This window comes from Stegodyphus dumicola, chromosome 6 (assembly GCF_044657685.1).
Source record: "Stegodyphus dumicola isolate Sdum_Otavi_A_Nest chromosome 6, ASM4465768v1".
Lineage (NCBI taxonomy): Eukaryota > Metazoa > Arthropoda > Arachnida > Araneae > Eresidae > Stegodyphus > Stegodyphus dumicola.
The window spans coordinates 83489966-83517333 of NC_140773.1; the positions used below are offsets into that span (position 1 = coordinate 83489966).

General features: G+C 34.5%; 1 protein-coding gene across 4 annotated transcripts in view; it reads right to left on the reverse strand.

Annotated features, from left to right (window-relative positions):
- Nucleotides 1-27368, reverse strand: part of LOC118204554 (uncharacterized) — a 325427-nt gene that overhangs the window by 12950 nt on the left and 285109 nt on the right. For all 4 annotated transcript variants that reach the window (XM_085818614.1, XM_085818611.1, XM_085818613.1 and 1 more), the window contains exons 4-5: nt 7539-7678; nt 1946-2180 (exon numbers count right to left, since the gene is read on the reverse strand). In XM_085818614.1, coding sequence (XP_085674740.1) covers nt 1946-2180; nt 7539-7678 — 375 coding nt within the window. The remainder of the gene's footprint in view (nt 1-1945; nt 2181-7538; nt 7679-27368) is intronic.

The window sequence follows — 27368 nt, forward strand, 5'->3', positions numbered from 1 at the left end:
CAGAACATAGAATTAACCTATTAGTGGGCTATTGTCATGTGAAACAATCATTGTTAATTAGCACTACCGTATATACGGTATCTATCGTAAAATATGAACATGAAATAAATCGTAACATTTCTATCTAGCTAACAGTTTCTACAATCAGTGATTAATAGTAAACGTCTTTATTCACTAATGTTTTCATCACTGGAATCCTCGCAGCTCTCTTCGTCAGAAGCAGATTCATTTCTTCTTTCCTCATCATCGTCATCCTCATCCTCGGCGTTCCAGAGCACGTCATCGTCACTGCCATTCAATGCATTTGAAATGCAGCATTTCTTGAAAGATTTCACAATCATTGGTACTTCGATGCTTTTCCAGGCAGCAGAAACCCAGTGTGCAACAATGTGCGGTGCAGCACGCTTAATTTTTCCTGTCGGGGTCAATACACAGTTTGGCTCACAAAACCATTTTTCGTACTCCGCCTGAACGTACCCCTTAAAAAAGTTTATTTATACTAACGTCCAGGGGTTGTAACACAGACGTCATCTCTCCAGGAATGATAACAAGATCACTGCCTAGGCTGTGCATCTTCTTTTTTACGTCGTCGGTGAGATGACCACGAAATGCGTTCAGACAAAGCATTGATGGTGGATTAGAGAGCCCACCGGGACGGCGTTTCCATACATTTCGGAGCCAATCAAGCATTAATGATTCCGTCATCCACCCCTTCTCTTGGTTTCGAATCAGGACATCATCTGGGAACAGCTTTTCATTCTTAGGGGTTTTAGGGCATGTTTTCCGTTTGAGGATTAAGAAAGGGGGAAGTTTGCACCCGTCTGCTGTTATTGCCAGCATCACTGTTACGCGTTTTTTTTCACATCCCGAAGTTTTGATGATACCTTCCTTAGTCCCCTTCCGTAATGGTGTAGTTACGAGGCATATCAAACCAAATTGCCGTCTCGTCAGCGTTGCCAATTTGCCCCATTGAAAAATTCTTTTCCTTCCGAAGTGTGATGACATACCGCTGAAATGTTAGTAGTTTTCCCTCAAAATCTGCAGGAAGCTTTTGGCATATTGTTGTACGGCGTCTTAGAGATAAACCCATCCGCTTCATAAACCGATCCACCCATCCACGGCTAGCCTTAAACTCTTGTTTCGGTATTCCAAGAACTTCAGCCTCCTCTTTTGCTTTATTTCTTATGGTGTCACTAGTCACAGGTTGTCCATTCTTCCTCCTTTCGCGTACAAATTCCAAAACTTTTTCTTCAATTTTAGGGTGTCTTCCTTTGCGAGGGCCAGTGAATTTCTTTCTACTAGCTTTAGTTGCAAACAGTGCCAATTTCTGTTGCCGCCACAAGCGAACATTGCTCTCAGCTACGTTGAACTCTCTCTCTCCCTGCCTTTCTATTGCCATTTTTTTTTTCAGCATAAAGAATTACTTATGTTTGAAAGTAGCGTCATATGACATTCTTCTCTGTTTGCCCTCCATTTCGTGACTACGTACTCTGCAGTTTGTATCCTCTATGCAATAATGTGTCAACGATAAATGTATCGGTAAATGTAGTCGAGAAATTTGGTTGACGTCATCGGCGAACTTTGCACTCGAATCTAATGCGCCATCGAATCTAATGCGCACCCCAATTTTGAATACTACATTTGGCCAAAAACGATGCGCATTAGATTCGCGTAAATACGGTATTCTCGTTTCGTCATCATCGTCGAAAACAGTAATTCAGCAACTAAATTCACTTTTCTGTACCTGGTAAAACTACATAGAGTAGTAAAGAAAAGTTGCAAAAAAGTTATTATTTCTTCAGTGTATGATATAAACTTTAGTTTTCCCTTTCAATTATTCTATTAAGAGGTATGTTATTAATTCGTGTCAAAATTATAAAGTCTAGCTTCATATGACGGAGAACGCCTTCTATAAAAAATGTGAAAGAAAGGAATGTGATCATACCTGTCATTGACGAAGGAGTACATAAGTAGTCTGTCTTCAATAATCTTTTTGAACTCTGGACTTTCGTTCGCAAGATCCCGGTAGTTATCATTGGAGACGACGATTCCGTCGCTGTCAACGGCTAGACGCAAGATGTACCGGTCGTCATAGCAAACTAAACGTCGCCCACCAACGTGACGAGATGGCGTGAACACAAGAAGCCGCTCTTTTTCTAACTGAGCAAGAATTTCCTGGTCTGTTAAAAGAGAAAGGGAAATCTTATGATGGAAAATATAAAATTTTCTCACTTTCTAATTTTATATTTATAATAAAAAAATATACAAATTTGGAGCAGATGATTAATTTTCATTACCGCTAGCATATTTTAGTAAATAATATGAATTTGCACGAAAAAAAAAAAGTTTAGAATGGAAAGAAAAAGACGGTGCAAATTTCATGAAAAATAGATTTTGCGAATTTAAAAAATATTCTGCAAATGTTTTAACGATACAAATTTGAATAATAATTAATTTTTTTAAATTTAGATATGGCTATATCTTTTAGTGGATATACACTTTTCGAATGTATTTTCCTTCTCATACGAATTTAATGATTGATTTACTAAAGAAATCACAGGTTATGCATAATACACGTGAATATTAACTACTTATCAGTTCAGCAAGTTTAAAAAAAATCGTCTAATTTTTTAATTAAGAAATTGAAAAGAAAAAAAAAAAAAAAAAAAAAAAGCTGCATTTTTCACAAAATGTAAGCGAAAATTCATTGCTGACCAAAAATAAACAGAGAGAAACATAGGAGCTGCCTTTAGCTCTTTAATGTAGGCTTTTCTCACACAATCTACTATGGATAATAAACTAATTTCACACAGATTGACATTTCGTATATAGATGCAAGTTGACGTTCCAACTTAGTGCGATATCTTTTAAAACAGGGAATAAAAATCCTCGAAAGCTTCGTGAATCTTAACATCGATTTCAGAAAAAACTAAATCACCATCCAATCGAACTTCAGCATCAGATAAAATGTAAAAATTCTCTAAATCACCATCCAATCTAACTTCAGATAAAATGTAAAAATTCGAAAAGCTTCTTGTTTCACTTAATGAATTGTAAGGTCAGAACTTCCTGGATCTATCACTAATAGAATCATCAATTTCTAATGCACAAAAAAATAAGTGCATAAACTTCATTTGCCCAGAAATTAATCTCTAATATTTGTAATCTCATTCTTCCATATAAATAAAGAAGAGTGTTCGTGTGTTTGTCTTTCATACAAGTCTACAGTTTTATCCCGATCTTGATGAAATTTGGCACATTTGACACCTTTAACATAAGGGGAAGATCATTGTCCACATAAGATTTCTCAAAGGAACCCCACGGGTTGTATTGTTACTCTGAGATATTTAGGTTTAAAATTTAATCAGAAAGCTCGGAGATATTTATGGTGGCTCACAAAAATGATCGAATACTTTGAATTTTTGTAGTCTTTAATGAACATAAAAACCAAAATAAATTAAAACAGAACGCTTTTACTTTGATTATATATAAATTCATCTTTTTTTTTATAGTAAACACATTTTTGAAAAGTTGAAAATTAAATTCAAAAATCAATATCGTTTGTTTAATGAGAAAAACTCACAAAAATAATCAGACGATAGATGATACTAGTAACATCTGAAAATGACAAAAACTTACATTGCTTTTCATTCTTAATGTCTTGTGAGATACTTGATCTACACTTGATCGCTTCATTTAATCTTTTAAGCATTGAGTTCATTTTTTTTTTTTTTTTTTTTTTTTTTTTTTTTTTTTTTTTTACTTATTTTATGCCACTCTTCTTGAATCACTGATTAACGTGTTTTTTAATTTTCGATTTTAGTTCCTGCCAAATATGTTCAATAGGATTAAGATCTGGCTATTGGGATGGTGCCTTAATTACTTCTAGACACTAATATAACAGCCAAAGTCTAATATTGTGCGCAGTAGGCTTTGGATCATTGTCCTCGTAGAATTTAAAACTATTTTGCATATTACGTTTTTGTGTTAATGATGCCAAATTTCACTTCAAGATATCAAGATACTTACACTGTCCATAATACCATCTACAAACTCTATATTAACAACACCAGAATATGCCACAGATCCCCATACCATAACTCCTAATTCACCTCATTTAACACTTGGTACTAAGTTTTACTTCCGAAATTTTCTCCATACCAGCACTCGTCCATCTGAACCGAAGATGTTAAATTTGCTTTCATCAGCAAACAACACTTTTTTCAAGTAGTCGGGTGTGTTTTGCTTCATCGATTTTGCTACATCTTCAAACAATTGATGAGGCTAGTTACTGTTCAGTCTTTAATTCAGAAAAAGCATAATTTCAAGGATTGCAGCTGCTCTGCAGATGACTACGAACAACGCCCTCCTCCATACAAAAGACATCCAGCCGATCCCCATATAAAAATAAAAATCTAAAAGAACATCGACCCAAGAAACAAAGGAATATAAGCTTATACTGATGGATCAAAAATCGAACGAAAAGTCAGACGTGCAGCATTCTTTCCAATGCAACAACATTTGGACTCTGAAATAAAGTGAAAAAGGTACTTAAACAACTTCAATAGCATACATCAAGCGAAACTCTCAGCAATAAAAGCTACAATCAACATTGCGTCAATAAATTTCTCCAAAATATCCATTAACTCTGACAGCCAAGCAACCATACTCTCCATCCGAAATCCAGACAACCGTTCTCACCTGGCCCATGAAATTAATCAAATTTCAATACTGAAATAACCATAACTTGGATCAAAGGGCACAGCGGCAACGTTGGCAGTGATACCGCCGACAATCTGACAGAAACATCAACTTTTTTCCAAAAAAGGGAGTTCGTCAACATCATGCTTCTGAAATCGCAACTACGACAAATCCTAAACAAACATCTAAGCCACGGGTGGCAAGAAGAGTGGAATAATGCTAAAACAGGCCGACGAACTCACCAGTTCTTCCCGAAAATCGGCACAGAAATCAGAAGCTCCAAGCCCTTCTTGTTCCTTATTACCTCACCGGTCATAGCCCATATCCAGATTATTTTCTTAAAAGAAACCTCTCTAATAACGACAAAGGAGTGTGGAGTCAAAGGAGATGCAAATCATCACCTGTTCTTCTGTCCTCTTTAAAGATTGGTGATATCTCAAAGCCTCCTGTATCCCAAAATCATGAAAGTACGCCAAAAGCTTAGTGCTCTAGGATTGGACCTATGCCAAGTCACACCTTAGGACCGAAAATGAAAAAGCGGAAAGAGCAATGTCTAGGCTACACCCCAATAATTCATTTCGAGCAACATTAACAATTTCCATAATGCTTCAGAACATCAAACTTATTGAGAGCATGAACTTTGGACTGAAAGATCTGAGCTCAGTAAAGTCTCACCTGTAACAAATATCCTCACACAACAAGAATAAGACTCCATATATATTAGGAAAATCAAATCCCATATGTTTATCTACTTACATAAAAATGCAAAATTTCCAGTGCAGCAATCTCCAAAATATCAGCTCTACTGTATTTGCGTAATTCAATATTTTAATGAGTATACTAAACAGTTTGTGTTATTTATGTAACTTTGCCTAATTTTATGTTATTATCATCTTATTTTTAAATGTAACAACTCCGATGTATAACTCCAGTGTTACTTACAAATAGCATATAAACATTCATACTCTAGCTGGTTAGTGTATTGGGGCAATACCTGTTCGATTCTGTAGTGAAGTTTCTGGTGCCCCATGCACTTTTACCTATTTGTGAATATGATTCTGATTCTTCTAACTCTTAATAATAGTAAAAACTCTAAAATTACTTAAATTAAGTAAGCAGACAATTTTTCTAACAGATTTCACTTTCTTTTGATGCAAATCGATTATTAATCTGCGGGTTTCTAACAATGTTTTCTTTCGTGACCGAGCCATTGCACGAAAACATTAAAATAACGAATATTTTCTAAAAAGAAAATTCGAATTATAAAAGCAAATGATTTTTAGATTTTCGCCTATTTTCTTTATTTAAACTAATTCCGTAAAAGTTCGTTTTTTATTTATTGCAGATGACTTTAATTAGAAATTATGAAAATGTCCGATTAATTCTGTGGTATCTTCCCCCCTCCCCCGTCATTTCAGCCTAAAACGTTGTTTTTTTAAATTTACTACTTATTTATTTATTTTTCAGATTTATTTAGTACAAAGAGAAAGCGAAGAAAATATGCATTCAAAAGGAAAATATTCTTTATTATTTCATTTCAAAGCTTGTCTCCCATTACTTAAAAAATTACAGTGGCCGATCAATTTTGTGAGATATTCCGAGTTGTGTTGCCGATATCTTCGAGCTGTGTTGCCACTCGAAAAAACGCAATAACTTTATTTCTCTTTCGAATTTAATAAACAAACTCAGCGATTTAAGACAAAATGTTGCCTTTGTTCAAACTGAAATACTTTTAAATGTGTTATCATTCAGCAAAGCGTAAGACGTTTAAATTTCCTTTCAAATTTCAGTTTCATTTAAGTTATTATTAATTACTAGCTGGAAACGTGAAATTACAGTAGCTGGATTTATTAAAATCATCTATATTTTTATATATATAAAGAAAAATGCCTGTTTGTTTGCGTGTGTGTAATTCATATAAATTTACACTTTTATTCCGATCTTGACTAAATTTCGCTTACTTGACCTTGAAAAAAAAGAGGAAGGTCGCTGTCTACATAAGATCTTCAAAAAACGTCCCACGGAGTTCATACTCAGAGTAGTTTACATTAGAGCGCTGCGTTCACGATACGTACTCGTCACCCCTCTTACGGCCACAATCGATATCGGTGAAATACAAGCTAAGCTAGGAATTGAAAGTTTTTTCCGACCCCCCCCAAAAAAAATAAATATTAATATTTCTAGGCAATTTCAACTTTGAAATCACGTCACCCATCTCAGGTTCAGTCGCCGTCGTTGTGTTCCTGTTATCCGTTTTTACTAAAACCGTTAGACAGCACCATGTTCGATAACTGTTTAAAACAACTTCCCACAACAGCGAAAAGTTTAAAGAGGATTTTAAGTACTTCCTGTATCAATTTTTCACGTTTATTTCACAAACGGCATTTGGGGGGGGGGGGAACCACTTCTCTACATCTTCCTAAATGAAGCCTCTTCATTCTGCGTAAAGCCCTGGCTACGCCGGTCAGTTCAACCAGTAAGTGATAAATTAATAAGATATCCAGCAAAATTTGCCTAAACGAAATATTCATTAAATATAATACACAATATCCAACAAAAATTCCATGCTTCGAACAAAATCAAACAGGGAAGGGTTAGAAAATTCATTCTGCGATTGATATTAATACCATCTAAGTATTTAAAAAAATTTTAAAAAAAAGATAAAATGCACGAAATACGATATTCAAGCCCTCAAAGTTTTAAAATCAAATGTCCCTGCTAAATGGCTAAGCAATATCAGAATTGCTTACTAGAAGTTCTCAACTCAATATTACTTCTTTTACTAAATTACTTAATCACATATGATCATAGTAAAGCATGAAATGCAGCCCACTTACCTTTGATAGGTGCGTCAGGTCGAGAATTCTCCTTTCTCCACCTAGGTACGAAAACTGTGATGTTTTGATGGCCCCTTGCGCGAAACCAATCCACGCAAATTTTAATACCACGACAGGAGAAGCATTCTTTATTGCCGTGACTGGGGGAGAAAAAAAATAATGCTGTGTTAGAGACTTCACGATATGATATTCTATACTTAAATTCAAATTTCAATCCACCGTTTATTAGCTGAGCATTTCATACCTGTTGCATACATTTCCCTAGATAATTTCCTGCTTAAATTTCATCTTAGCACGTATCTAATTTTCATAACATTTTCATTATCTATAAACAAATAGTGTTTTATTCAGTTGCAGATAAATCTGACACTTTGTTTTAATATGATATTTGAAAATTTTAGTGATTAGTAGAGGCGAGAAGGAAGTTATTCTACATGAAATGCAAATATCTTTTAGTAACGTGTGTTATGTTATGAAGAAAATGAAAGGTGCTTATTTGTTTTTTTCGTCCTGTGTTCTTACCTCAGATTTCTCGGTAGGATCATAAAAAATGTGTAGTTAACTGTTTGATCCGGGAATGGTCCATAGTTTTAGTTCTTATAAAGACCAGATATCATATATATGCATTTATGATTACAATTGGAAAAGCTTTTTGACATTAGGGGTAAGTAGATTACGCTTTCTGAGGTAGATCCAGCACTATCTTTGTCTCTTAGTCGATCGTGTTGTTGTCTGTATATATCTATGCTATTGACCTCTAGGATAGATCCCGTTTCCGAGGACCTGAAGAACTTTGCAGATGATATCTGGGTCGTCATTCCTCCCTTCCTTTGCGGAATAGGACTTTTTTTTTTCAAGAGAGCAAAATTTTTTCTAAGCGCACTACGACAGGTTACTCGACGCTTCAGTTTGTTTACGGAATCGCGCAATGAGTTCAGGAGGCCATTTTTGGTTGCCGAGTTAATTGTCAATTTGCCTTTTCACCTAATTCGTGTTTGAATCATCTCAAAATGAACGTAATTAGCTTCATTTGTGTAGTATTTATTATTTTTACACTTGGAAATATTTTTATAATTCGTGTTATCTGTTGTTACTATAGTTTACCACTAACAGGTTACTAGTTTCTTGGGAAGGGTTAATAAAAATTCTTCTTTTGAATGTCTTCCGGCCGACTGTTTTCTGCCGTCTCTCAGCCGGTGGTTTCCATAATTCAGTTTAATCCGTCGAGAAAAAGGGAGACAAAAAAATAATACCACATGTTATTGGAAGCTTCTAAAACTTCTTTTATTACTTTTATATTTTATTTCAAATGTTGTTGTTTTTAATCAACAGTTAATGAATTAATCTTGAAATCGGAAATATAATTTTAATGAACACTAATATTACGTATTTTAAATATTTTTTAATCTTTTAGTAGTAAAATTCTTTACAAAAGTACATTTATTTATTTTTTCGTTGCCAATGAAAGCATATCTTTTGCGATGATCTGCAGCACCTACTTATAGGGTTTGTATTTGTGGCCGCGCGAAATGCTAGGATTAATGCAACACCAAATTCAGAATGAATCAGAAAATTATATGAATAAATGGATAAATAGTATTTTTTCCCTCCTGAAATTGTATGAAAGGGGTGCTACGAAGCCTTTCGTGGGGTGTGAAAATGTCTTCATCTGATACTGATGACCTGAGATTAAGATTAAAATTTCATTTATAACAATCTTTGATCCTAATTTAAAGCCATTAAAACTATGACTTTCTATCCCCTCTCAAGAAATCTGAATTTCAAAATTTGCTAGCTGGAACAACTGCTTCCATGTCAGTGTTTTTTTAAGATACATTTTCTTAACATAGCCATAAATTATAGGAGTACCTTTTTAAAATAGAAAAGTGATCTCTCGGACTACCAGTGTTTAAAATCATTGTCATGAAATTTTTATAAAGCAAACAACGTATTTATTTATCTTTCCCCCCAAACTGAGAGGAAGGCCCATCAGTGGCCGAGTGGTAAGTATGTTAAACACTGTTAACTCGAATTGTGTTCAAATCTCAGTGAACGAGCTTCCTGCGTGGCTGTTTTCTTGTTTTTCTCCTTGTGTGATGTGAAAACGACCCTCCACATATTCATCCGTTCCCTTGGATTGAAGGCATGCCTGGATAAAAATAGTATGCTTTGCCATAATTAAAATCATCTAATCTAATCGAACTGAAAGGAAAACTGATAAATTTAACTGGGCTCGTGAGAAACGTGTTCAGATCAGTGTTCAGTTTTCGTTATAAGGTCGTTAATGGGGAACTGCCGAAAATGAGGCAGTTGCAGTGACCAGAAATAACTTCGAATATTGTCGATAATAAAACAATGATAACTGCACTTTGGAGGAAAATTCTGAACTCCTCAATAGACGTAACTTAGGCTTACAAATTGGAACGCGCTTATAAATAACACAAATACTATTGATTTGACATTATATGTAATAAACTTCAGAATTACATATATTCATCACTTTAAAAATGTTATTCTGTAAGTAAAATGATCGTATATCCTAAAGACCTTGTATCGAAGTTTGAGTATGAATGGATTTTCAATTTTTGCCGTTTTCGAAGATAACATACCAAAAGAAGCATGCATACTACACATTTTTTATGATCCTACCGAGAAATCTGAGGTAAGAACACAGGACGAAAAAAACAAATAAGCACCTTTCATTTTCTTCATAACATAACACACGTTACTAAAAGATATTTGCATTTCATGTAGAATAACTTCCTTCTCGCCTCTACTAATCACTAAAATTTTCAAATATCATATTAAAACAAAGTGTCAGATTTATCTGCAACTGAATAAAACACTATTTGTTTATAGATAATGAAAATGTTATGAAAATTAGATACGTGCTAAGTGGCTCTCTAGCACTTAAATATGACGCTATTTTTATTCCATTTTTTAACGTGGTAAATGCACAAATTCTGATCCACATCATGTTCAACTTTATTTTTGTAATTTTCAAAATTAACAGTCGTTTATTATACAGAATGTAACTACTACAATTATCTTTCATCCATACTTTTGTGCAGAAGTAACAAATTCTTCGTAACTCGAAGCTAAAATTGATAAATCATATAACTACAAATTTTGAAAGATTAATTCATATATCTCCTAATTATTTTAATGTTCATGTAGTCAGAAACAACTTCAATCTTAATAATATTAAAATTCGAGCAATAAAAATCTTTATACTCATTTCTATTTATTCGTTTTCTAGTATTTAATGAGCCTTCATTAACAAGATCAAGAAAATAACTAACAGTCACTATGGAAACCACTGGTACGGAAATTTTTACAAATGCTCGAGAAGGTTATTGAACCTCTATTTTAGTAGTCAAACAAGGCAGGAACATGCGCATTTCCCTTTAATGTAATTTACAATAAGGCTAAGCTATATGTTTAAACGCTCAGCAAGCGAGGGTTATCTGCCTAAGGATAAGATGCTTTCATGGAGAACATTCTAAGAAAAACCAACTCGTATTCACGTTGCACATAGCGAAAATATGGAAAACATACACACAAGCCAAGCCGTTGCCCAGAATTTGAACCCCTAAACTGTACCATTAATTGCAGTGCTATGTCAATTTTTACGCGACTTATTAGTTTCATGTTTTAATTAACGCTATCAAAAATACAAATATTAGTATTATCGGTCATGCCGGGAAAACCTGTAGCTCCCACTGAATTATTTCACCGAGTGCTTATTCCATATCCTAGCTATGGGCGCATTAACATAAATACCCTGAGTTTAAGAGGAAGAATTTCTCATTTCTTTATTTAAAAGGGGAATAGCGGGAGGGGGTAACGATGGATGATTTATACGATTTCCGACCGAGATCAGGTAACAAATTTGTACATTTTGTAAACATTTTGGACGCAAATGGATAGGCACAAACTCAATTATGCAATTATTTTACTCCAGTTTTGACTCATGTGCAAAATTCCAGATTTTTCAGATTAAGTATTAAAATTACTGAAAGAGAATGATGACGACTACATGAACCAACGTTTTTCACACTTTTTTGGTCACAGCTTACCCTTTTATAGCTCTATTTGGAGCCGCCCTAAACTTTTCGCATATTTGTATACATATTATAATTTAATTATTACACTCTATCGTATATAATGTGACGTACTAAGAAGGAGTCATACGAACGGGATGAAAATAGGTAGATGTGATGCACATGTATTGAAAACAAAACGCTAACATTATCATGGGCACTGAATGTTTTATTCGGGAAATACAGCTACAAGAGCATAAAAAAGTTATTAATGTCTAGCCCTGATGCAATCTGTTATCCGGCTGGGCATTGGCTCGTAAAGTTGGCGGATATTCTCCTGCCGTATTGCTTGCCATACCTGTTTGAACAAGCGACTAACTGGATCGGTGCCATTCAGAGACGAGCGGAGATGCCTTGCTCATCAGCGCCTATCCGGGCTCTGTTGGGGAGATGTCTGGCAATCGCGTCGGCCAGGGAATTTTGGAGACACATGAAGACAAGCAGTAGAAGGGCGTGCTTTGTGCGGCCGGGCATTATCCTGTTAAAATGTAAGCCCAGGACTCCGTGTAAGTAAGGGCAATACTAGGGGGAGTACAATCCCATCGAAGGACCACCGAGCCTTAAGGGTATCACGGATGACAACCAAGAAATCCGGCTATCATATGGAATCCTGACTGTCGCGCTATGTGGCGGACGGCTGTCACGTGAATATTCCACTGCTCTGTTAGACGTCTCCATATATGTCTTTGCTGGCTATCGGGGCTCAATACGAAGCGAGACTCGTCTCTGAAAACAACTCTACTTTATTCCATGAGAGCCCAAGTAGAATGCGCCTGGCACCACTGCAAAAGTAAACAGTTATTGTGCAACTGAGCAGCAGTCAGCGCAATGGCCTCCATGATTTCAGTCTTCGTTCATTGAGTCGTCTATTAATACTAGAAAGACTGAAACTTAGTATATATCTATATTGCCCAAAAGCAGTCAAAATAACTGCATTGTGAAAGAATAACTAATGTGTAAAGAAATTTGTTTAAAATTAATTTTTAATATTTACAGTTATATAACAAGTTATTAGTAAATATTAACAATAAAAATATTACTTCACTTGGATATTATTTGTTTTGTTGTTGTGGCTTGACAAGTTGTACTTCACAAATTTTGCATTTGTTAGAATGAGTTGCATTTGATGATGTTGCAGTTGATCTTTGTGAGTCTTCATGTTCTGATGACATTTTCTATCTTGCAGCTCTGTATTCGGTGGAAAGCTGTTCAGCTAATTAAAACAAGAACTCTTTTCGTTGTATTTGTATTCCTGTTGTTTCTTTGTAAAGGATCCAAGCATTTATAGCAGCAAATCTAAAATATTGAAAAATATTTGGAGGTGCCACCTACGAGAACTAGTATATTTTCTGGTCGTTTGATCCGTCATATCAACTCCAAATTTTGTGCTGTTATAAAACTGAATAGATTCCGGTAACATTTTTTAATTACTTTTATCAATTTTCACAAATTTATGCTTAGAACAGCTACTCTTTTATTTGGCTTGCTTTTATATATTGTAAGAACACAATTCTCTGGTTTATATAGTAGAGTGGAAAAACGAGGCACACTATCCTTCGTTTGTTTGGCTGATTTGGGTAGTTGTCTTTTGTTTCCTTTAATAGTACTAACTAGAGTTGTTTTTTTGGCCAATAATTTTGTCGCGAGTGACATGCTAGTGGAAAAGTTATCGGTCGTGATATTTCTTCCACAGCTTGTATAGGGCTCGACAAGTTTCAGAATAACGTGTTCACTGAGATTCGAATAGCAAATACTACTTTAGCTTATTGAGAAACTGAAACTTAGCAAGTATACGCCCAAATCGACAATTTATCATGTACTTGCATGTTATCACGTGACGGTAATCGAAAAAAAAATTAAAACTGTTATTTCAATACAGAGCCGAACTGGTCAAACGGTACCCAGTTAAATCTGAATCTAAGTTGGCTCAAAAATTCTAATCGGCGCATCAAATTCAAATGTTGGCAGCGATAACGCAAAACCGAATAATTGCAAAATATCATAACTGGCAAGAACTAACACAGCGTTCACGCGCAGGCCAGAAACAAGCTTTATCTTACAATCTAAAAACCTCATTAAATACTATCTAACCTCATTTACATTCTGGTGAGAAAACGGAAATAAGAAGTTATAGTGCGGGCTGAAATTGTAAATAACAGATACATTTCAATAATAGCATTATAACCCTTAAGTTTCAACTGCAAAATTGATTTACGTATTGTTTTGTGAAAAGGGAAAACAAGAATTCATTTCCTGAAGTTCTGCGGAAAGATGTATTCATATTATTCCTTTTAAATTCAGTTAATCAGATACAGATATCTTCCTGCATGTCACTGGCAGTTTAATTATTTCTAAAATGAAATTAAACAGCAAAATTTTCTCTTCGATTACAAATCGCGGTAAAATTCTCAGTGAACAACAGAAGCTGACATTTGATTTTCAGACACAACTATTTGGTCAGACACCCATTGGTCCACTGTGGGAATGTGGGAACCCCCTGGCACGATTGTGATAACAACGTGCATTTAGGAATTTCGTTAACGGCATAACGATATTTCAAGAAAATTCAAAAGCAAGGGCGACCAGTTCCCTTTCTCAAAAGTGCTGCAACGCAAAATTAATATTCTTCTACAATTTTATTTCTTAAAATTTATTCTAAAATGTAAGAAGGGTGTATTTCGAATAAATTTCTATCACTATAATTACAAGATTAATTTAATTTAATTAATAATTAATTACAAGATTAATAATTTGCTCGTACTGCTGCTTCACAGGAATCTAGAGGCCGCCCTCCTGCCATTTCTTTGAGGCATAACATCACCTTGTATAAGTGACATCACTAGTGTTATCAAACTGGTCTATATCACCTCCAAGTGGATGTCATTGCTAAGAAATACTGATTTCAACGAAAGGTTGAAATTATTATTTTTAATAACACGACCTGATGCATGATTCTTTCATTCATCTCTCTAACAAACCAGGTCATCTCACTCTGGCAATAAGTACCTACACGAGATAGAGCCAGTGGCATCAGTTGTCATTCATAGAATGCCGCCATTTAAGAGTATATATGTGCTATGTACTTCTCTTTTCGTCCCCATCTAACCGCATACATTTGGAGTACAAAAATAGGTGCGGTTCGCATACAATTATTACGAAACAAGATACAAAAACACTGCCTAATATTCAGCAATTTCCGGTCTCAGCTTCGCCCATTCAAAAGAAACGATGTTCCAGGGAGAGTGGAAGCTGCAGGTGGAGCAAAACGTTGAAGAAAATTAATGTCGGCCCCAACATCACAAGAGATGATAGCGAGGCGTGACTAGGGGTTTGCTATGTTAGCAGTTCCTTATGCTCTCCCCTGCTTGAATTATCCAAGATACCTCCAGATTTATATCCACAAAGATGAATAGATTGCGAAAGAACTTTAAAAAGAAAAAAAAAATCTTCTGCTAGCTCCAACAAAAATGCTCAAGCAAATAAATGAAGTTTGAAAAACTCAAAGAAAAGGGAATATTTGTTTAACTATTTCCATTTACAAAATACCATTTATACGTAGTAAGTAGTGTCACCATTTTTCATAGCCCTGTTACGTAGATTTGCATTTCATCATACAAAGAGAGTCTTTGGTTTTGATACTTCTTAAGCTTTGAGTAAAATCGTAATTCCAGACGAAGCGTCACATATGATAAACTACGGAATTTTAATTTATTTGTCACAAATTTATATCTTTCTACAAACAGCACAACATGATAATACTATTTAGAAATAAGTAAAACTGCAAAATCTATGCATGAATAGCGTAAACTGATAATAAATACTCCCCTATGACAGGTTATTAAGAATCACAGTTCCATACGCTCATCTAAATCCCATTTGTATGATTTCGAATCCTTCATTAATCAGTTCAAAGTTTAAAAAAAAAATTAAAATCTGAAAGCTTTCAGATGTTGTATTACACCCAAAGCGGCGTTTTTTTTTTTTTTTTTTTTTTTTTTTTTTTTTTTTTTTTTTCTCCCGTTTTATGTGTTACCTTTATTTATGAAATATCATGGTTTTCGCACTTAAACCATGAAATTCAATTCAACAGCAACAGCACAAAATATTTAAAAAGAGCATATCTTTAGAATTTCCGATAGGCAAACTCGCGCGCTGGAGCTAAAAATGTTTTTTCCGGTACAGTTGTTTTCATTGCTCGCTTTGAAATCGTTGAGTTTGTTAATCAAAAATTCGTTAAAGTTCAGATAATAAAACAAATTCTAAATTTGGGCTTCCACATGCCCGTATTCGAGCGGAGGACTACGTTATCCAAAATTTGATGTCACTAGGTACCGTTTTTTTTTTTTTTTCACAATGAGAGAAACATACATACATTCATGCAGATTCTTCATTATTTAATTTCATAGTGGACGACGCAAATGCCAAAACGAAATTAATATCCCTTCTGGGCAAATTCCCTTTGGACTTGTAAGGATTATGTTAATTTTATTAACAGTTAAATTTTTAGTTAAACTTCATTTCCTATCGATTCTTAATTTCAACTTACTACTTCCGGCCAGAACGTAGTTTTAGAATCCCGTCTAAATGCTAATGAGGAAGAGCGGTGTATAACCGCGAAGTTCTACAGTCTTAGTGAGAGAGATACCAGATATTCTGGCTGCACGCATCCGCCTTTCTAGGCTACTCTCTGGTAAGCTATTATTACGCTCGGCCGTACTTTAGGCCCCTGATAGCTTCGCAGTCAATTAGCGTTAAGGTGCCAATTCTGTTAGAATTTTGATAGTTTCGGCTATATCTCTTTAGTTAAGATTAGTTTAGTTTAATTCTCAGTTTCTTAAGTTCAAGCCCGAGTGTCGGCTTTAATGTACAACTCAGAGACGGAGTTTTGTTAAACTTTAATTGGAATAATAAAGGGTTATTTCACCCTTCTTACTTGTCGTTTCCTGTACACGAAATCGAGCGATTATTCGCTTACTAGTTCTTAAGATTCTTCACTTTCAACTGTAACTTAGAATTACACAGTGGAAAATCCTACAGGCTAAAAAAAGGGAGGGAGAGCTTTTCCTGTAAACATCACATCTATGAACACATACATCAGAATTTCAAAAAATGAAAATTTAAAATTTAAAATAAAATCGTTACATAAACAAAATTTTGGTTCAGCATTTGCCTTAGATTGATAATTTAATACTCTCTTACTTAGGTAATACTGCTTTATTTTTAAAACTTTACTGTACTGCTTTTACAACATAAAAGAAACATCATATTTTTCCAATATATGCAAAGTATAGCAATAAACCTCGATGATAATCAATCCAAGAATTGAATCTCACTGACATTAATGGCTTCTTTATTACAAAATGAGTGATTTTAAAGTTAATTTAAAACAGAATTAAGAGATGAACTAATTTCTCCGAACGAAACGAAAAATTAATGACAAGAATAATTGAGAGAAAAAAAAGGAAAGAGTGAAACAGATTAAATGACATCGAATATATTGTATTTTTTAAAAATAATATGTCTCTTAGATAAAATTTACAAGATTGCTTATTGATATTCTAATTCTTAACACTAAGTTCGCAAAAGACGTTTCGAACGTCATATATTGTGAACCTGCTTATACGCTGATAGTTTTTATACGTTAATTTATAATTCACAGTGTGTCTGATTGATAACTTTTATGAAAATTTCCACTGTTAGTATAGCTATATTGGTTACTAGTTAACAAAATAAAAATGCTCTTGATCTCTGTTATTATTAATTACTAGCTGAACTCGGGAAATTATATATTCATGTCTTTTCAATCACTATACTTATATATTAAAGAAATAAACAGAATTTTTGATAAGATCAAAGCATAGCATTAAAAACTATCAGCGTATAAGCAGGTTCACAATACATGACGTTCGAAACGTCTTTTTAGAACTTAGTGTTAAGAATTAGAATATCAATAAGCAAACTTGTAAATTTTATCTAAGAGACATATTATTTTTTAAAAATACAAAATTATTACCAAATCGTATAATGCTTTTAAATACCTCAGTATTTCATTCAATATGCAGTTTATTTCCACAATTTGAAAGATAAACTAAAATCCTATATCCAAAACTGACAACAGTGTTAGAATCAGCAATTCGTCAGGAAAGGTAAATAAACGATTTTCCGCCACAAGATTTCGTTTTCTCTCAGCAGTAAGACTGCCGTTGTGTAGCCAGCCAGTCCGGACAAAACTGCCAGTTCTCAGAGCAACAGCTGTAGATGGTTAAGCCTGTGGTAACGTTAAAATAACGAAAACTGGAAAGATCCACTACACTATTGGGTAATCCAACGTCAAAACAAATGACTGCCATTAACTAAAGGAGTCTCGGGAAACTAAGAACAAAAGGCGTAAAAAGTAATTGCTTCATCAACATTAAAAACAAATTACAATGATATTTTTTGCAATTATAAATAACAGCAATTAGCATAGCCTTCTTCCATTTAATCACTTACGCTCCATTTTAAATCTCCAAATTTAAATCCTTATATGCTGGAATTATTATCTACTCTTTCTCCTCACCAAAAATATCATATATTCAAATAATATAACCTTATTAAAAAGAAAGATTCCTCTCATGACTGTTTGTATCTCTCTCCTTTTTCAAAAGCAACTTATTCATTTTACTTCATATTATCAATGCTGATGAAAAGACAAAGCTACTTTGTCAACAACGATTCTCCGTAATTTGGTCTTAAGATGCAATTTGTAAAATAAGGTTACAGCGGGAGTGGGAAATAGACAGCAAGTGATTTTTGACCTTCAAATAAAATTTCGGCAAATAAAGAGAAGAATGAAAAAAGATAAGATAAAAAAAAAAAAAAAAGAGAGAGAGAGAGATTTATCGTAAAATAATTCCGTAACTGGAATTTAAAAATATCTGCAAGCTAAAAACTTCAAATACCTCGAAAAGCTTACTATATAAAACTCGAAAGATTTAATATTTTTAAAATATGAAATTTATAAAATTAAGTAAGATCCAGTTTCATCGTCGTATGCAGATTTCAGTTAAATACCTGAAACAATTTCTAACTAAGCAGTCATGATAAGCTTATATCTCGAAGAGGTGCTTTAACTAGAATTAATTACATTGAAAAAGAAAAGAAACAAGCAGTTTACATGTTTACATAATAACTTAGAACAAGAAATGAAAGCTTTTCTTCTATCCTGTTCTCGCGCAATTCTAGCAAAATTTTAATATAAATACTCTTCACACAACAAATGAAGGAAATGGCCATCTCTTACAGGAGAAACTTCAAAGAAAACATTTCCTTCGAAGTGCGCTAAAGGAAACACGCAAACTGTTAGAGGACATTCAAAACAAGTGTGGGATGCAAACACAGAACCGGCCAGAGGCCAGTCGGCAAGATGTTCATAGTTCCGGTTCTTCCTCAAAGTTAGAGAGAAGGTCCTAAACGAAAATAATAGCAATAAACGTCGACGAAGAGAAAAGGGGGGGGGGAATTACAACAATTTTCTCCCACAAAATCGCCGCCATCCGGTCTACCTGAGTTCAAGCTGCGGACCTCTAGGGCAAGAGGGCGCAGTACTCGTGAAGGGGGAGCGAAGGTGGGGCGCCGATGGAAATGTCTAAAAAACTGCGGTGAAAAAAAATGAACAGGTTTTAGGTTGAGTTTTACATGGCAGAAGAGTGCACGGTAGAAAAACAGACTGGACTCCAGCAAGAATTCTCAATCTCATACAAGGCGCAGTCAGGATGCGACCGGTTTCCAATCGCCGCTGGAGATCTAAAAGTGTTCGACCACTCCACAAGAAACCTTAAACAGCCCTGTTCCTTCAGTCCTACATATGAATCTATCCAGAAAAGAAATATTATCAGCTGTTTTAAGGTACCACAGTATATACAAGATTGAAGAAATTCACTGACTCTCTACACAATTCTCTACACAAACATATTATTTTTAGATAAGAGCAATTAAACTTCCCTTGCCCAATTCGTTCACTAAATATAAAAATTATTTTTTCTTTTGCTAAACGAAGTTTTGAAACACACGTGCACAATTTTTCAGCAATATCTAACGCCTTTCAGATTCATTTGCTAGATTACAATCCGTTAAGTCACGGATCCCCAAATATTATCGGTGCTCTTAACAAATTTTTTCCACGGGGCTTAAAGTTACAATATAATAGGCCTACCTAACACTTAAGGCGCGCAGCTGATGCAGTTAAGTTTGTTAAATTAAAAAACAAATGAATACGTATTTTAAGTTCAAAAACAATTCATGTAAAAAGTACAAAATAAATACATGTCACGATATGAATGATTTGGAACTTGGTGGTAGCGTAAGGCCCATATCACACGGCGTTTGTTTACAACTGTTTCAGACAATTTTTTTTTTGCCTGGCTTACTATTGAAAGAAAGACGCGCGTTTTTTTTCCCTTTCTTTTCAAAAAAATTGCAAGGTGTTCGTTTTCAACCAATCAGCTATCAGCTTGTTTGTAATGGGGAACCTGTTTTCCCTGTGTTGATCCCAAAGCGATCTATGGTGATTGGCTGTTGTGACAAAGAAAAGTTGTTCTTCTGAAAAACACCGACGTGTGATAGCATCCTAATAGATGCCTAGCAAAGAAACTGGGCAAGACAGACAAGGCCGGATTCAAGATAATTTTATTCTTGAGGAAAGCAATTCTGGATTCGCAATATTTGGTTCACATACGGATGGGCGTCTTATGCTCTCTATATTTTTGTTAGCTCAGCACATATTCAGTGAACAAAGAAGGTAGCAGCAAAGCGTCTTGCCAGGAGGAAAGCGTAAGCGAGAGTGTCGCAGCAATTCAGAGGAAGAAGAGAGGGGGTCAAAAAGTTTCAGTTCGAGTTAAAAATGTTTTAGCTTAGAATTATTTAGTGATTGGGCAAGAGGTGTCTGAATTAAACGTTACGTAGGATCGCACGATTAATTTGAATGACGGATTTTAGACTTATAGCACTATTTTTAAGATACAGAGAGGAAGTCCCCAAATTAAATAAAAAAATAAAAGAGATTACAGCCAATTAAAATTAGAAGTTTGCTTTCATATTTTTTTTATCTTACGTACATATTTGAAACAGCCATATCATTAAACAAAAGAGTCGGTATTAATGGAAATGGCGAGCTTTTCTCAAGATGGTTAGTTTTTACTACAGTCCAATCCAACTTTTTACCACAACCCAATCCGTAAAAAGTCCAGCTTTGCACAAACATGATTTCGCACATAGAATGTTCCATATTTTAGTGATTTAATAAATCAATTAATTTCCTGCTATAGCATTTTATTTTTATCGAAGAACAGTTAAATACGATTTCTTTCAACGGAAGGGAATTTATATGAAGCTTCTATGGAAAGAAATTTATGTGGAGCTATGAAAGTAAATTTACATAGACCTGTAAATTTATATGACTGTAAAAAGGCTTTGATTCCACGCGAACTTGTCATCATTGCCTTCTTGAAAGTAATTTTCAAATCAGTTGATAAGGCTCATAAGTGCTTTTCAAACACAGTGTTTTGTATAAATCCTGTTAGATGTCCTTCTTGTATCATAACATCAGTATATTTATGATCCGATTCTAAAATCACATGGAGTACGTATCATTTCTATGGAAATGTTAGAATATTTCGTCTCGATCCTAATACGCTACTGTGGTGTCCTAAAACTGCGCGGCATGAAAATCTCAAGTAAAAATTGCATCTTACTGACGATAAAATCTTTGATTAATGAATTACAAACCAATTAATTTATCTAACATGGTTTAATCCTAGCTATGAATAGGAATTATAGAAGGGAAAAATGTTTATGGTAGGTAGGAATAGCGGAAACTTTATATATCATAATGTGGCTATGATATAACTTTAAATCTTTCTAGGCGCTTTGCTTTTAAAATGAATAGAACTAGAATTTACCTTCATTAAAAATATTTCACAATTTTAATTATTCAATAAAATGCAGTAAAATCAAAGCAAAACATCCACACAGAGTGTCGATTACCGAATTTAAAACGAACATTAACATATGAAGTGGACAACTTCTTTTATTACATATTTTCTTTTTGAGTACAGTTTAAACTTTTGTAGGTATTTAATGTACCTTAGTTGAATTACTATTTTAGTACAAAGCTATTTAGTTTTTAAATTTATTAAAATGCCAAAGTGCAAAAGAGACATTATAGAAGATGCATTAAGAAGGCAAAGAGCTGAGGCACAAAGTTTACGACGAGCTGCAGCAAATTAAGAAGAAACCACTAGGAGATCGAGCAGGCAAGCACAACAACAAGAAAATTTCTGTGCTCAAGAAACTGAAGAGGAAACGACTGGGAGACTCACCAGACAAGCAAAACGACAAGGAACTTATGTACTCAAGAAATTGAAGAAGAAACGGCTACGAGACTCAGCAGTCAAGCACATCCACAAGAAAACTTACGCTTTGAAGCAACTGAAGAAAAAACAAACAGGAAGAGCAGTAGGCAAGCAGAAATTCAAGAAACGTTGCTTGCTCAAGAAACTGAAGCAAAAACGAGTAAGAGGCTCAGCAGACAAGCAAAAAACCAAGAAAATTTGCGTGCTTAAGAAATTAAAGCAGAAACGAGTAGGAGGTTCATCAGACAAGTGGAACGTCAACATAATATGCGTGATGAAGATACAGAAGAAGTTGCAAGTAGACGGAAAGACGCAAGACTCAGCATAACCGTCAAATTCGAGTAGAAGACTTAGAACAGTATGCCACTAAATGACGAACGCAAGAAGCTTCACATAGCAGATAAGTGTGACCCGGAAAAACAACGGCTATACCAGAAGACAGGCTTCGCATCATTACAGCACGGCATTCACGTAGCCCTCTTTACTATGCAGGAAGATGTAGACTCGAAGTTTACGTTGAGTAACAGTGTCGGTTCAATGGAAGCTTGCTGCTATCTCTACACTGAACTCTTCTTTCCAGGAGAAAGGAATACGGAAGATATGTGCACTGCTGTCACAATGGAAAAATTGTAAAAGCTGAAAGAAGATATCCAGAAGAATAGGGGAATTTAATGAATGAAAACCACCAATTCTCTCAAGATTTTTTTTTTTTTTTCCTCTAACATGCGTAATTATAAATGTCTTCTTAGTTTTGCTTTCTTGGGTGTTATTATAGAAATATCTACAGGTTCTATTGCTTTATAATTCATGGTGCCATGTCGAGCCAACCACCTTCATCCACCTCATCCTGATTAAGAACAGTATGCCCAGCTGTATATTTTAGATTCGGATGAAGCTCTCAGACAGAGAATGAACAGGGCCGCTCCTAGCAGTGGTGCAGCGCGTAAAAGTACGCGGGCGGCGAAAATCAGGGCGGGCTGAACTCTCGCGATACCACGACTAAATATTTTTAATTCATTGTAAGTACTTTTTATACAATTTGTCATACGTAAGTACTTAGTGAATAGGACAATTTCATTAATCATTGAGCATTATTTTTTAATTTGGGGGCGGCAATTGTATGAAAGTATGCTGGCAGCCAATGGCCTAGGAACGGCCCTGAGAATGAATATACTTGGAAATGTTGCTCTGAATGCTGAACTGCTGGCACAATTGGATGTAATTTTAAGGAATGTTAATCCATATGCAGAAGCCTACAAGATGCTGGAAAAAAAAATGAGAAACTTTTTTAGAAATGAGAAATGAAAATGAGAATGAAGGAACTCCACAAGACCAAGCTGCTGAAACTACTGCTCAAGAGCGAAAGTGTTGTTACAGGTATGCACAGGGGACGTTACAACGCTCCAAAAGAAAATGAGGTTGTAGTTGTTTTCAAGAGTGCAGATGGAGTTCTTCCATCGAACAGAGATATTGTAATACATGCAAGAGCTGTTGGTGCTCAATGTGGCGTCCACCATTTTCCGAAAGCAAGTTAAATCGTATTACTGCATTTTCAGCAGCAGCTATTAGAATATCAGGAGGAATGTTACAGACATGTCAGTATATCCCATCTTTCAATTTCGCAAAATTGTTCAGATTACCTACATAAACAGTGCTGCTGTAAGGCAATTACAAGCCAATGCTATTTTGCATAACCGCACAAACAGTTTCGTTTTAGAAACGATTAAAATCGTTTTAAACCGATATCTTTATGTCTTTGGGCCGAATTCAGGCTTCAAAAATCACAAATTAGTGATATATAAGAAAACGGTTTCCGGAATGAGCACATTTTTGTCAGTGATTTGCGATCTCAAATTTTCAAATCGCTAATTTGTGGTTTTCACCGACGGATTTCTCCGTTACATTGATGGCGCACTCGACATTTACCGTCTTTTACGCCTTTAAATGGTAATTTTGTTTATGTCAACGTTTCTTAAGGGTATACAACATGTTAAACCGAGTAGCAAAACGTTAAGTTAGATTCCAACCCTTGTTTCATTTAACAATAATGCATGCAGCGCCATCTCCCCCCTGGTAGCGAGTTTTCGAACTCCCTTTCCCCCGCGCGGAGAATATATTCCCATGATGACCTCCTTGACAAGATTACCAAATCTGATAACATTTGGTCCAGTAGATTTTCTGCTATGACCAATTTAAAGTGGAACTTGAATTATAATCCCTTTAATGTATGTAATCTACTTAACATTATAATAATAATAAACCATTTTTACTTTAGAATAAACTAATAAGATTAGAGAATACTCAATGGCACCCAAAATTTTCTAAAGCCTTACAATGTTCAGTACATCATTCATAGCTTCTTTTTAGCGTCATAACAGCGTTGTGTCAAATTCATCCTCCGGCCACTCTCAGAAGAAATGCTTGAATCAAATTCGCATTCAAGGTCACCAATATAAAAATTATGTTATGTAGTCGCGGCACTTATAATCAGATTCTGACTTGAATACGTATAAGAAACGAATACTCGGCTCTGGTTATACTGAAACTAAAATTAACAGTAAAATTTCTTCTTATTATACAATATATATTTTCTATGCAAAGCATTATTGTAATTAATAAAATCTGATGCAGCAGAGATACGTTATAATATCATCAAATTTTATTTTGATATCTTCCACAGATGTTTTAATCCCAAAATCTGCATAGCATAAAAAAACATATTTCCATAACAAAACAAAAAAAAATTGTTTAATTTATAGCGAGAGATTTCCTGCACATAATTAACAATCTGATAACGCACAAGTGTAAATATGCTTCTTCTACACTAAAGAAAATTTGCTTTTACTTTCTTATATTCTTTTCCCTTCAGCAGAGACATCTCAGGTTGGAAAACGACCGCCCGTTTTACTGGACGAGCACATCCGCTTCTGCATCCGCCTTTTCTCCACCTTCCTGCCCCCCCCAACCTCCCAGGATTCCCACCACTCATCGGACAGCTCACTCCCCCAACTTTGCTTCCTCAAGTTCCTCGACGAACAGAACAGGTAAGCAACCTCGATGCTTTAAGCTATACAATGGGCAACTTTCCCTTTTCCACCTCCTCTCTCGCCTTCAAGTTTTATAATCCCCACTTCAACGTCTCAAGGCAAATAATAGACGAAATTCTGGAGTTTCCCCTACCTCTTTCACATGAAGACTGCACCGAAAAACAATACCATTTAGAAACATTTAAACTTTGTGGCTTAAGAAATTACACACAGCTTTAAAAAAAAAATGAGCTCCCACGAATGAGTCATAAATCTCTTCGCTTTTTTTTTTAATTCATTAATGAAGTTCTAAAATTTTATTTCTTTTCAGTAACACCAACAACGACATTAATTCCTTTTATGACTTCTCAGTTTACTCATAAATCTAATAATAATCATAAATCTAATTGTAATCTAATAGTAAATCTAGTATCTTCAGTAATGAAAGATTCAGCAGTTCATGACAGCATTTTCAGTTAGTTAAACAGTTTCAAGACACATTCCAAACTAAAAATTCTATGCGGTGGAGGGGGGGGAAGAAAGAAAGCATTTGCTGTGCTGCCATTTTACAGAAACTAATCTCGGCTTCAGTAGAATTAGTAGTCAAAAGCATAATAATAAATTAGTTAATTATAATATGTAGCAAATGCCAAATTGAAATCAGTAGTGAAAGATCAGGATCACATCCCCTCATTTATAAACATTTCAGAGTTTTCAAAATTTTTAAACAATTATATGTACAATAATTTGATTATTCAATGCAAAATGAAAAATCGTATTTATTAAACAATAATTCGATATTTCTGAAGTCGTATTAAAATAATAATATTTTAATACGACTTCAGAAAACGAAATATATAAAATTTTTGAAAATATTTTCCAATGCTCTTCTTGATTCCCCCCCCCAAATCATTATTAAATGCAGTCGAATTTCCTTATTCAATGACTTACATTTGATAACATTTTAAAGGCACTGAATGACTTATATTCGATAACACTTTAAAGGCTTAAATATGATACATCTCTTCAGATTCAAAGAAGCTGGACACAAAAAAGTGCAATTGGAAGTACATAAATCTGGCAATGGAATAGAATTGATTGTCACGGAATAAAAGTGGAGCAGCAGTCTGATGGAACCATAGAACAACTCTGTTTGTTTTCAAAGATAAATTCATGGGGGAGGAGTATTCTTTTTTAAAGTACTTGTAAATTCTCTTACTATTGTAAAAGTTCTATAAAAATAGTCCCCTTTGTAGTTATTAAAGAAATCTGTATTTTAATGATAGAACATTTTTTTCGCATAAAAGTTGAAATTTGGAGGCAGGGGTTTTAATATTTTGTGTTATGCTTTTCATAACACAATTGTTTCAAATAGTAATACATGGCTCTTTTACACTTCATTTCTTTCATTTGAAGATTTATCAGTCAGTGTTCTTACATTATTCTAAAATTCTGGTATTTAATTTCTTACAAATGAAAGAAAAGAAAAGAAAAACACCCATTTTCATTTTATACAATAAACCCCGCAAAATTATATGCTTTTTTCGCGAACAGTTTACAGAGCACACAAGTTTAGAATTAACTACAATAAGGACTCATGTAATCACACGAATGGCATCTCATACTTCAGACCTTATTACGAATTTAGGAAGATAGCTGGAGTTTAAAAAATCGCACTAAAACGAGAGTCAAGTGATCAAATGCGTATAAAATAAGTGAAATTTACTTAAATTTGTTATAAATTAACAAATATTACATATCATGAATGGAATTCGTATTGCACAATTGCAGAAGTTGGATAGTATCACAATAACATACTTGTGAAATATATAAAGTGCAGGTGAGAAATAATTTCCATTACTGAAATTTTTCAGTAATGTAAATTATTCCGCAACGTTTTCAGTGTTTTCAAAAAAGACAAAAAGACACAACAAAATGAAACTGATTTAGATGCTCAACAGCCCCACCCTCTCCAAAGCAATCAAAATTAAAATTAAAAAGAGAATCGGTCAGTGAAAAATGCATAATAATCTCTACATATAATAAAAGAAAGAGTCTGTCTGTGTGTCAGTGTGTGTGTCTTTCGATCGCGCTGCGCGTGAGCTAATAGACCCACGGCTACGAAATTTGGTACATAAGTGCATTTAGACAAGAGCCAGTGCACCTCGAAGCGATTTTTTTGAAATTCGAATTAGAATTTTTTTTTATTTTATGTTTTGTGACGAAATCGCGTCATTTTGAGACATAATGGGCTATAGGAAAGCGAGATTTTACTCTACACACTCAATTTTCACATCGTCATGAAATGTA